The sequence below is a fragment of the Megalobrama amblycephala genome, linkage group LG24 (genome assembly GCF_018812025.1).
Source record: "Megalobrama amblycephala isolate DHTTF-2021 linkage group LG24, ASM1881202v1, whole genome shotgun sequence".
Taxonomy (NCBI): Eukaryota; Metazoa; Chordata; class Actinopteri; order Cypriniformes; family Xenocyprididae; genus Megalobrama; species Megalobrama amblycephala.
The window spans coordinates 5,833,116-5,846,958 of record NC_063067.1 but is presented as its reverse complement, the minus strand read 5'-3'; the positions used below and the strand labels follow the sequence as shown (position 1 = coordinate 5,846,958).

Genomic DNA, 13,843 nt, shown 5'->3' with positions numbered 1-13,843 from the left:
TTCTGCAATGCAGGAATTCCTGACTTCTTTACACATTTTATAAGCTAAAAATACCACCATGTGTAGGCACATACAATAAGTGCATTTAGCTCGGCAGTACACTCTAAAAAAATGCTGGGTTTAAAACAACCCAAGTTGGGTTGAAAATGGACAAACTCACAGTGCTTCCCACACATAGACTTTAATTGGGCGGGCCGCCCACGTATAATAACGGCCGCCCAAGTATATTTGGAGACACATTTTTGTTTTTATTATTTTTATCCTCTTATATCCGCGCAAGATAATGAAACCATCCACGATCGATAAACTAGTCGTTTCGTACCTGCTCATCACGTGTGCGTCAGAACTGTTTACTCCCGCTGACATTCCCACAGGCGCTGCATTTTGCAAAGTCACAAGGCGGCGCTGTTGCGCGTTCTACAAGCTCGCGCAACAGCGCTTCAATCTGCTTCAATCAAAGTGATTCTCAATCAATGAAAAGTGCAGATTTATGCCAAGCGATTGCTAATGAACTCATGTTGATGAATTATTACAAAGTCTACTTTATGGCCTTTATATAAAATGTTTTAGACGATTGTAAGAATCTGAAGGATCAGCCTGAAATAGTACAGACATTTCAAAATAAGAGTCCCAGTGTATTTCGGGCTTGTTTAGAATTAAAAGTCACACCCTAAGTTTTTTCTTTTGGGCATTATTGGTATTTTGGTTACACAATAAATTGTATTTAATTTGATTTCCATTTAATTCATAGTAAATTATTGTAGTCTCTCCCACAGAAAGAAAATACTAAGAACATTATTTGACACGTATATTATTCATTTTATAAATCTTACTAGTAAAATATGTGTCCCATTCACTGAGAGAGACACTATATGACAGCAAGGAGAACATAGGAAAAGGATAACCATTTAAATGCTGTAATTTTGCATAATTTACAATGCATAATATTAGAATGTAATTAAATGTAATATGCTATGTAATTAAAATTAATTTCAATAAATAAAAATACTGTTAAAAATCACACATTATTTGTTTATCACATGTAGTAGACCATTTTTGTGCCGTGGGTAATAGGAGGATTTTTCCCCCGGCTACCACCGCAAGTATATTTCAAACCTGTGGGAAGCACTGAACTCAGTGACTGGGTTGTTTTAACCCAGAGGTTGACAGCGCTACTGCAGCACACGTCGCCACAGATGAGAAGCTGAGGATCTTTTCAGCATGTCGACGCATAAAACTTCTGCAAATTAAACTGAAATTAAGTCGCAGACGCTCAAAACACAATCATCGTCATTAAAAGAAGTGAGACTAAATGATCTTACCAGTGCTGATGCCACTCTCTCTCCTATTGTAGTCTTTTATCGTGACATTAGCTGATGATAAATAAAATGTAGCTCATATTGGTTGCTTTCGTTGACATGAGCTCTTCTAAAATTTGCATATAGATGAATTTAAGATGGATTTATACCTGTTTTGCAGACTCATTTATGTGCCAAGTGTAAATGGAAACGTTTTAACAAATCAGATAGCTTTCCAGTCAGTAAAAATGCATGCAGGTGTAAACAAGCCTGTTATGTTCTGTTCGCAAAGCAAAACAGGATTAAATGTATCATTTTCTTTTTGGTCCAACCAAAAGAACCGAGAAAATCGAACTACAAGTGTGAACACATCTTTAGTCAAGCAGTTAACATGACAACACTCTTTTCCAAGAGACAGATGGAGACTTAAAGCTGGTGCAAATCCCACAACAGACTTATTCTGCTGTGAGCAAGCCACTAAATCTACATGACACCTGTGCAGTCAGAGATTTACACAACGAGCTGCTTAAATCATTCTCAAGTACAGATGTAGAGATGGACCGTACTGATGCTCTCTGAAACCAGGGCAGGGTTCGATATTAAGGATTGGGGCAGAGCGGTCATTTGCCTGATCGGGCCAGTGCTGCATTGTTACGAAAGTTAATCATTTGCATGTGTTTTTAAGCCTAGACTATTTAAATATTCAAGTGCAAGAAGACATGGAAGAGAAGTCAGTTTGGTACTTGATGTTTGAGAAGTTTTGTCTGCACAACACAAGAAAAAGCATGCAAAAATAACCAAAAAACTAATTTAGAACATTAATAGAAACTATAATGGCACTTTATCTCATAAAATAACACTGTTCAAAAACTGTCTCACATATAACTGCTTTCTATGAAATACTAAGGCCCTGTTTCCACCTGGTATTAAGACTGGTCAAATGGATCACAAGTGAAGGAGGGAGACATTCCCGTTTATGCCTGGTGTTTTAATCCATCACTTTTGTCCACTTTCAACTACTTCTGTCCTGATTTCTATGAGGGGAGGGTCTATGGATGGGTCAATGTATGGATTTTTTCAGATCTGTCGATCTAATGGGCAAAACAATTTATATAAATGCGCCTGAAGACAAGGGAAAAACATCCTACGACATTTTGCTTGGAATGTTTTCATCTTCAAACCAAACGTGGGTCTTCAGCTGAGCAAGTTTAAATCTCGTCTGGCTAGCATGCTTCCCATAATGTTTAGGTCAGTATGCTGAGAAAAGGCTGTCTTTTGAGGCTGTTTGAACATATTCGACCACATAAGCATTTCCACTACGAAAGCAATCTGGTGAAATGTGGTTTCGACTACCTCTGGAAGTGGTCAAAAGTGGACAAGCTCAAAACGTTTTAGACCACGTTTACACCTGTATTTAGTGTCGTCCACTTGTGATCCGATCGACCAAAGTGCATCTTAACACCAGGTGGAAACAGGGCCTAAGTTGAACTTAAAGATGCTGATTTGATTGGATCTGTTCCTGGGCTCAACACATAGAAGATCATGTGAGAACCACCAGTGGTAGTCAGTGAATTGTGTTGCTGATCATTTGCATAAAATCAGCTCAACTGTAACATCAGCACCAGTTATTATTGCTCATGTTGTATTTTACTACAAATCATGCACAATAATTCAGAAAACTTTAGCAACCACATAGGAAAAGCCTGTAACAAAAAGCAATACCCTAGAAACCACAGAAGATCCTAACATCATGTTTGAGAGTTTATCGTTCTTCAGAAAACAAATATCTAGTTGCAGCTGAGCTAGGCGTTGTGGCCAACAAATGAAAGAAAACGGTGTCACTCCATTTAATTAAAGCATTGAAAAATGTTGTCATTCATGAAAAGCAACACATCAACCACATCCTGTTTTGACAGTGAGCCAGGGATTATCATATTCATACAGCTGAGAAACACTCATCCATCACAGAGCAGAGATCAACACACGCTCACACCAGGATCTGAGCTGATATGACAGAAGAGCGGAGTCCCGCAGACTCATAAGAGCTTACTGACAGACCTTCAGAGACACACAATGACTCCTCTATTCCTCTTTAGACACATGTCTCTCTCTCTCTCAGCTGTGTATTGCTTTAATTATCTCATTATCGTTTCACTTAACTGACTTTTAATGAAGGTCTGAGGAGATGCTGGGGATTATCGAGACACGAAGGGTTGTTAAATCTAACTAAAACTAAACTAAAATCACAGAAAAAAAATGTTCAGTACTTGAAACAAAATAAACAGGCCTTGTGGCCAATCTTGACTGATTGTATATTCCATCAGTAAGAGCAGAGTGTGAAGGTTGAATTAGCAGAGCAATAGCACAGCTGTACATGAAATATTGCAATCCACACAACAACGTGAGACATTTCAGAGTTCAAAAGAGGACAAATTCTTGGTACACGTCTCCCTGGCTCATCTGTGACCAGGATATCAAGTCTTTGTGGTGTATCGAGAGAGCGATGCAAACTCATCAGGGGTGAAAAAGGCAACAAAGATGATTTAGTGAATTATTTCTGTCACCATGGTGGAAATCAAACACTTTTAACTCTTTCCCTATTAGTGTTTTTGAAAAAAGTTGCCAGCCAGCGCCAACATTTTCAATCATTTATTTTCACAAAAGTTTCATGGCCCCCCAGAATATTTTGTCGTATAAATATCTGAATATGCAATATATCAAAAGAAAGAATAGACTCTCTGCTTTTAAACAACAACAACATAAAACTTCTTGCATTCCTTTTTTAATCAACACTTGAATGTGGATAAGTTTCGTTAAAAAAGCATTTTGCATTTTTCACAAAACATTATGAGCAAAAAGCTGAGAAAATCACGTTTGTCAAAGACTACATCCGGATCTGATTCAGAACGATGATCAACATCAACACCCCCAGAGCTTCACAGTCCTATAGCTCATACTGGGTTGACATTTAATTCAGTAACATTAGGCAGTTTTGATTTATATGCTGTTTAATGTTGATAATAGCATTATTTTACATATGCATCTGCTTATACCGCTTGTTTCTGCTGCTTCGCCTGTATTTTGATCAGGTGATTCAGTACTCTTTCAGAAGATGTGAAATAGCACCCTCTACCATATAACAGTGAAAACATGAAAAGCCAGGAATTTCCATCAATGGCAGGGAAAGAGTTAAAAATGAAAATGACAAGAAATTTCTAGTATAATCAGTAGATGGCAGCAGAGGATCACTAATTAGCTCATTTGCCATTTCCATTCCCTGATGGTGCTTTTCCACTGCGTGTACGACTCGGCTCGGTTCGGCTCACTTTACTTTTCCACTGCAGTTTAGTACCGCTTCAAAATGGGTGGGATTACAGACTGATCGTATAGTTGCGCCACCTCTACTGCCGTGGATCCGCTCCTCGGCTACCAACGAGTCTGCACCTTGTCTGCTGACCATGATACAGCCATTTCTTTTTTCAAGTTGTGTGCAACGGTCATTTAAGGCAAGTCATTTAAAAAAAAGTTGCACGAACAAATGATAATGCGGTGGCTGTTACTGACTATTTAAATCTAGCAGGTTTGGTGTCTCATGTTTCAAATCCAATGACGCTGGTAGTGACAATTCTCTCAGACCAATCAGTGATCTGCAGTGTTTACACGTCACATTTAGTATTGGTACGGTACGCTTGGAACCACCACTGAGGTGGTACTATTTAAGCGAGCCATACCGTGCCGTACCGAGCCGTCCCATTCAGTGGAAAAGCGCCAAAAAGTGAGCCTTACTAAACCATACCATGCAGTGGAAAAGTGCCATAATAGGCCTATAGTTCTTTTCCTATGTTTTACTTTTGGATTTATTATGAAATAAATTTGAACACTTTTATTGTAAACCTGTGGTCACTTGTGCCAATGCCAAATGTCAGTTTCAATGGTGCCAACAGTGCAAATCTTGGGCTGTGGACAAGGTTCTCTGATGTGGGCTGTGTCCTCTGATGAGTCCACCTTCATTGTCTTTCCCACATTTGTGGGAGTTATGGTGTGGAGATGCCCCAAAGAGGCTTAACACCTGGACTGTTGCTGTCCAGAGTGAAGCACATGGTGGATCAGTGATGTTTGGGTTGCAATATCATTGCATTCCCTACTGTGGTTGATGGGTGCTTCACTCCCAAGGACTACCGAACCCTTCTGGAGGACCATTACCCCTTTTCCACCAGCATGAACCTAGTGCTAGTTCAGAGCTAGAGCTATTGCCATTAGGGAGTTGGTTCAACTGGCGAGCCGTCTTTGCTTTTCCACGGGCTAAAGGGCCACCAAAGAGCCAGGTCTTACGTCACTGTATATGTCTTCCCAGCAACGCAAGCATGGCAGCACCAAGCACAAACACACCATCAACAATGGTGGACATTGCGTTACTACTCATGCTCATAGCTTTGCGAACCTACATTGGTATCCAAACACGGTGAATCCAACATGTTTGTGCAGCTCGCCGTAATTTGTATAGACAGAGATTACAATCGAGCTGCTTTTAGATAGATTAGCTACTATTCAAAAACAGCTGTCACAAGTTTCTGTGTGTCTTGTTGGTCACGGTAACACCGCCCCAAGCCCTCAACGCAAGTGGTTCTTACTTCTAGACCAGCAATGTTTTGGTGCTACTTACGAACCACTTTTCCTGGTTCAGAGCTCGTGCTTTGGGTGTCGAAAGACAATCAACTGATTTGAAACTAGGCTCTGGGTCCAAACCAGCCTTGGTGGAAAAGTGGTACATGTGCACCTAATGGTTCAAATATAATACCCTGAAGGGAGTGCCGCATGTACCAGCATGATAATGCACCAATACTCACAGCAAGACTTCTGACAAAATTGTTTGATGAACATGAAAGTGAAGTTGAACATCTTCCATGGCCTGCACAGTCACCAAATCTAAATACTATTGAGTCACTTTAAGGCCAGAACACACCAAGCCGACGGCGACGAACTAGTGGCGACGAAAGCAGACTGCGGGGTTGGCTCACGTTGACAGCGTCTGTGTCCAAAGTTGCCCTGACACACCAAACCGACGCTAAACAGCCGACGGCCAAGTAGCACATCAGTTCTGCGCCTGCGTGAGATGAAATGCCTTTCCGAACCAGCAGGTGGCAGTAGCTGAACAGCCAATCAGAATGATCAGATGGCCCGACAGACCAACGAGCTCCGATGCTGATTCAACATTTCGAATCAGCCGACAAAAAGCCGATGAGGACCGACTCCAGCCGACAGAACACACTGAGAAAACTTAGTCGGCCGATGAAGAAAAACTGCCCGACGGCCGACCGTCGGCTCGGTGTGTTCCTACCTTTAGGGTATTTAGGAGGAGCAAGTCAGAAAACGTTTTCCTCCACCAGCATCACATAGTGACCTGGCCACTGTTCTGGAAGAGGAATGGCTCAAAATCCCTCTGGCCACTGTGAAGGACTTGGATCTATCATTCCAAGGCTGTATTGACTGCAAAAGGAGGCCCTACACAATACTAATAAATTAACTGAAACACCTGGTCTAAAACCTTTAGTGTACGCAACCTTTATACATCAGGTGGCAAGAAAGTTAAAAAAAAAAAGGGTCACAATTGATTTCACGATGTCTTTATGGGAGAATATGCATTTGACAAAATAGCAGAGCAACAACTAAAAGTTCAAGAGAAAAATTACATCTAAAAATCACACTGATGATGTCTATGTCATAGCATGTCTGTGTGTGAAACTTCCTGCTAATACGGCTTCCCCAAATATCTTTGCGTGGGTATGTGTGAAGTCAGTGGGTGTGTGTGAAGTCGCCAAACCAGGGCAAACAGACAGGAAACAGAGCAGAAGGACAAGCTGGACTTCCTGTCTGTGCAGGAACACAATGAGATGACACACTGCAGCAGTGCACCATGCCAAAGCCTGCTGAGACACAGTTCATATAATAGCCTGTTTGTTTACACACACACACAAAAAAAAAGATTTGGTAACATTTAATGTGAACATACAGCAGACTATGAAAGCTTGTTTCCATCACGGAATAAAAAAATAAAGGATAATTGTGACTTTTTTTCTCAGAATTTTGTGATATAAAGTCGCAGTTGCATGTTATAAAGTCAGAATTACAAGATATAAACTTTTAATTTTTAACTTAAGTTTATATCTCACATTTCTGACTTTATATCACACAATTCTGACCTTATTTCTCGCAATTCTGACCTTATATCTCGCAATTCTGACCTTATATCTCGCAATTCTGACCTTATAACTCGCAATTCCCACTTTATATCTCACAATTCCGACTTTATAACTCGCAATTCCAACTTTTTATCATGCAATTCTGCCTTTATAACTCGCAATTCTGACTTTATACACGCAAGTCTGACTTTATTTCTCGCAATTCTGACTTTATATCACGCAAGTCTGACTTTATTTCTCGCAATTCTGACTTTATATCACGCAATTCTGACTTTATTTCTCGCAATTCTGACTTTATATCTCAAAATTCTGACTTTATTTCTCGCAATTCTGACTTTATAACTCGCAATTCTGACTTTATATCTCGCAATTCTGACTTTATTTCTCGCAATTCTGACTTTATAACTCGCAATTCTGACTTTATATCTCGCAATTCTGACTTTATTTCTCGCAATTCTGACTTTATATCTCACAATTCCGACTTTATAACTCGCAATTCCGACTTTATATCTCGCAATTTGGACTTTATATCTCGCAATTCTGACTTTATTTCTCGCAATTCTGACTTTATTTCTCGCTGACTTTATTTCTCGCAATTCTGACTTTATTTCTCGCAATTCTGACTTTATATCTCACAATTCTGACTTTATAACTTGCAATTCTGACTTTATAACTCACAATTCTGACTTTATATCTAGCAACTGCATGAACATAAGTGAAAAAGTCAGAATTGTGAGATAAAAAGTCACAATTACCTATTCAGTGGTGGAAACAAGCTTCCAAAGACTAAAATAAAATAGGTTTCTATATATGGTCAAACTCTTGCTGGTTCATTAAACTTATTCTGTAAACCAGTGCAACATGCAAAACGTTTTAAGGATACTGAAGTGAAACTAGGAATTATTGTGGATCCTGTCTATAACAAGCAGTCCTGTGAGCCAGTCCAGCCCAGTGTTATCTGTGTGTGAATGAGGCAGCACCCTTCCTGTCATCTCCATTTCACACACACAGCTATTCAGCATCCTCAGTGACAAAGACAGACAAATTTGGATTGAGAAGCAGTATTTGAACACCACCCACAAAGACTAAGACTGGCCAAACATGGTAAACACATTTCACCTGACTCATATAACGTGTCAAATGACACACGACACGTCGCAATGTTTACTAGTACTGTACAAAATGCCTAGTAATACAAACGTCAGCAGAACATCCTCACTACTGACGCTGATGTTTGCAAAGAACAATGCTTCAAATGCTCCTCAAAACTGGTCATTGACATTCAGAAGCGTTTTTAAACTGATTAAACCAGCGAAACATCTTCAAAACAAGCACATGACCCTAAATTCAGACTTTTAATGAAAATTACTCTGAATTACAACAAGATAATTCATAGTAGTCCTCAAGCCAGAATATGAGCATCTATAAGAAAATAATATACCACTAAATGAGTGTATACTAACACTACATATTTTGGTGTGGTTCCACACAGTATAAAAATATGGTAATCATTCAATACCATGGTAAAAATATCTCACTATACCATCGTGTTACCATAATATTCCATCAACTGTACTAATAATGCCGTCAAAAAAAACAAATAAGATATCAAATGAGTATAATACACTTTGTAGTATACATACTACTGTGCCAGTCTATTTATATGCTATAGAATACTAAATAGACATTAAATAGGTTTATATATTATATGATCTAGTGTATATCTTAATATCAACACTACTGAATCTAGTATGAATACTACAGTACAGTCTAACTATATAGGCTAATATACTTTAAAGTGCCAAAAAAAAAAACATAATACTACCATGTGTTTTTGGATATGGTACCATGGAAATACTATGAAACTCATTTAAGTGTCTTGGAGAATGAATATGGGACTCATTCATCCATAGAAGCCTACACATATTAGAGTACTAGTATTGCCATCTGATACCATCACTGTACATACATGACCTCGAAGCACAAGCAGGTCCCTCAACTTCACTCTTTCCTGAACACACTGCAACATACTACACATCCAGACACAGCAGATATCTGACATCCGAGAGCGCGCAGACCCCCAGGGCGTCCCCAAAAAGCGCGTTCAGGGGCGGCGGTGAAATCCGCGTAAACTCACCTGGTGCAGCGTCTCGGCCGGCAGCTGCGACGCCCGGAACAGCTCCGCCACTTTCCCCGCCGCCGGTTTGCCAGTGCTGTCGGGCTGACAGAGCGCGTACAGCCCGGAGTAACATCTCTGCTCACTGTCGCTCAGGGAAATGAAGGTCCCTCCGGTGCCCGCGGCGGATCCCTGATCCATCCCCGAGCGCGAGCAGCAGACGCCGGGGCGTCCAGACGTACGGCCTCTCCGTGGCCCTGTGGCGGAGGGAGGCGCGTCCGCTCTGCGGTGCTCTAGTACAGGCACACATTAACACACGCGCGCGGGCTGTGAACTCAGATGAAGATTTGCTGAATCTCTCTCAGTTCCACATCCGACCGCACAGAGGCGCCACACAACCACACAAAACCCTCACTGCACACAACAGGTTAAAGATTTAGTGGTAATATCTACAATTTATTGAATAATTACATTGATTTTTAATTTTATATTCAACGTGTACATTTAAGATATAATGTTATAGATTTTAAGTTTACGTTTTTTTTTTGAAGATGAAAATTTATTTAGACTTTTATTATTATTTTTTATTATTATTTAATATTTAATTGATATTTCAATTTATATGCACAATTTGTACTTAAAGACTTAGGCCTATTTATATTTAAAATGCTACATTGATATTCAATATTTATATTTACATTTTATATTCAATATTTAAAGACAACATTTACATTTGCATTTAATTTAAAATATTTAATATTATGAAAATTGCATGAGGCACTTGTTTATCTGCTGTTTATTTAACTTTTATTAATTTTAACTTGAAAGGGAGTGTGTAATTCCAAATGACAAACTCTATTAATCTCTATGTATTTGATATGAATTATTTACTGACACTACAAGTGATGAACAAATCACAGATATTTAGAATATGAATCAACTTTATTGGCATGTATTAAATGACCCCTTTGAGTTTGATAAAGAATCCATTGGATCTTTACTGCCATCTTGTGTCGGGTAAATGAACTCAGAGTCGTGGGTTGATGATGTGTTCTGGTAAATGAAAGGTTTCATGTTTGAGCTCCACAAGGGCTGATTCATGAACTATCATCGCTGTGCCCTTGAGGAAACAACAGAAGAACTGAACCTTTAATAACTAGCAAGTCAGCCACATTTTATTTCAACTGGATTCGTTCACACTGTCTGTTTGGACTTTTTGGCATTTACTTACAGGTCTGACTCTCGAAATGTCCCATTCACACAGCAACGAATACTGTCTGTATATGAACGTGCAATGGGAGTCAAGCCCATATTCTCTAACCAGTAAAACAGCGATTGTCAATGTCAAAATGATGGCCAATCAGATCAAAGAAGGCGGGGCTTACTATTCAATGCAGATGAGTGTGAATCCAAACTTTACGCTTTTAGTTTTACAGTGAAAGTGTGCGTGCGATTGTAAGATTAAACTTATATAAGTAGCTAAACATTTAATGTTTGACAGCTGTTGGATATGGATATGTTTAACGACTCAGTAACACAGTGATGCAAACTACTCAACTTTCGTAAAGTAATTTCACCATTTTGAATTAAAAATATGCCATCTTTTAAATGATATCATTCATAACGGAATGTGACGAGACAAGAAACTTTTTTTATACATTTTTGACATATTAGATGTACAAACAAGAGAAATTGTGTGCATATATTTTTACATTTTTATTATTTGCAAAGAGTTTACATGGATTACTTTACAACTATATACACTCTAAAAAATGTTGGGTTGAAAATGGACAAACACAGCAACTGAGTTAAATGTTTGTCCAACCTGCTGGGTAGTTTTATTTAACTCAACTATTGTTTAAAAATGACTGTATTGCTTGCTTAAAGGGTTAGCTCACCCAAAAATTAAAATAATGAACATTTATTACTCACCCTCATGGCGTTCCACACCCGTAAGACCTTCATTCATCTTCAGAACACAAATTAAGATATTTTTGTTGAAATCCGATGCCTCAGTGAGGCCTCCATAGCCAGCAATGACATTTCCTCTCTCAAGATCCATTAATGTACTAAAAACATATTTAAATCAGTTAATGTGAGTACAGTGGTTCAATATTAATATTATAAAGCGACGAGAATATTTTTGGTGCACCAAAAAAACAAAATAATGACTTATTTAGTGATGGCCGATTTCAAAACTCTGCTTCAGGAAGCTTCGGAGCATAATGAATCAGCGTGTCGAATCAGCGGTTCGGAGCGCCAAAGTCACGTGATTTCAGCAGTTTGACACGCGATCCGAATCATGATTCGACACAAAAGATTCATAACGCTCTGAAGCTTCCTGAAGCAGTGTTTTGAAATCGGCCATCACTAAATAAGACGTTATTTTGTTTTTTTGGCACACCAAAAATATTCTCGTCGCTTTATAATATTAATATTGAACCACTGTACTCACATTAACTGATTTAAATATGTTTTTAGTACATTAATGGATCTTGAGAGAGGAAATGTCATTGCTGGCTATGCAGGCCTCACTGAGCCATCGGATTTCAACTAAAATATCTTAATTTGTGTTCTGAAGACGAACGAAGGTCTTACAGGTTTGGAACGACATGAGGTTGAGTAATAAATGACATTATTTTCATTTTTGGGTGAACTAACCCTTTAAAATGAACCCAAAGTATGTTGGAAATGTTTAATGAATGAACAACAAATGAACAAGCCAGCCATATTGAAATTTTTAAACAATAGTTAGGTTAAATAAAACTACCCAGCAGCTTGGGCAAACATTTAACCCAACCGCTGGGTTAAAACAACCCAATCACTGGGTTTGTCCATTTTCAACCCAACTTGGGTTGTTTTTAACCCAGCAGATGACATACTTTATGGCGTGACAGACAACTGGTTCACATAGAGCGTGTTTTCTGAGAATACGATTTTGAATTCTGAAAATGTACTGGTGTGAGTTTGTTGTGTGAACGTGTGTGAACGTAACCTATTAAGGACTCAAATACAGAACAGACAACCATATTCTGCTGCTGTGTGAACATATTTCTCTCCACCTCCGGTCATCTTGGACTTTGCTCATATTAATGCATCCTGAGTAGGCTATTTCATGTTACTATGAAAGAACCTTCCGGAAGATTGATCTATCCCACTAGAAAGGAGGAGCTGAAGAAGGTACAGTATAGCTCTTGAGGGTTAACTGAAACTCGCCTGTGAACAATAGTTCACTTAGTTAGCTAAGCTTGACATTTTATGACATTTATATGTGACAGACACTTATCTAACAGCTTCATTCTTCTAAAGGGAGAGTCTCATATAATCCTGTTTGGAATTTGCTGATGTGGAAAAAGAACACCAAAATCCTATGAAGCACAGCAGAATCCCTGTTTTTTTTTTAATATGCAAAAAACAAACAAAAAATCTAATAAAACCTCCAAAAAACAAGATAAATTTCCATGAGTAGCAAGATTGTGAACGATATTCAGTCTTGTTTTCAGATGTCTTGAATTAGTTTTACCCTGTCGGCAGTGTTGTTTCTTGTTTTAAGCATAAATTTAACAAAATGTAGTGTTTATGCTTAGAAAATTGCCATGGGCTAGGAAAAAACACAATTCAAGATATATTCTCTGAAAATGTAATATCTAATGCTATTTTGCTTATAAAGTACATTTATCTTACAAGACAAAATACTGATTAAGCAAGTGATTTATTTCAGTGATCTTACAGCAAAGTACAATATTTGCTTTTATCTAATATTTAAAGAGTAGCCTATATATACACGAATAGTGTTAGTGTTTTTAGTTTTTTTTAGTTTTCTGAATGATGTCTCTTCTGCTCATCACCAAGGCTGAATTTATTTGACCAAAAATACAGTTAAAAACAGTAATATAAAAAAAAATTCAATTTATAATAAAATATATTCAAACAGATCAAATGTAATTTATTCCTGTGATCAAAGCTGAATTTTCAGCATCATTACTCCAGTCTTCAGTGTCACATGCTGATTTGCTGCTCAAGAAACATTTCTGATTATTATCAATGTTGAAAACACTTTTTTTAGGATTCTTTGATGAATAGAAAGTTCAAAAGAACAGCATTTATCTGAAATAGAAAGCTTTTGTAACAATCAATTTAATGCATCCTTGCTGAATAAAATTTTAATATCTGTAGTCATTTCTTTAAAAATACTGGCCCTGAAATATATATATATATATATGAAACTT

At 38.2% G+C, this 13,843-nt stretch overlaps 1 protein-coding gene across 12 annotated transcripts in view; it reads right to left on the bottom strand.

The window, feature by feature from the left end:
* Positions 1-13,843, bottom strand: part of reps2 (RALBP1 associated Eps domain containing 2) — a 91,971-nt gene that overhangs the window by 47,581 nt on the left and 30,547 nt on the right. The window contains exon 1 of one of the 12 annotated variants that reach the window (XM_048177151.1): positions 9,636-9,974. The exons of 9 other annotated variants lie outside the window; for them this stretch is intronic. In XM_048177151.1, coding sequence (XP_048033108.1) covers positions 9,636-9,815 — 180 coding nt within the window. In that variant the 5' untranslated portion in view covers positions 9,816-9,974. Of the gene's footprint in view, positions 1-9,635; positions 9,975-13,843 lie in introns of those variants that run through there. 2 more of the 12 variants (XM_048177150.1, XM_048177149.1) reach the window with 2 other exon arrangements.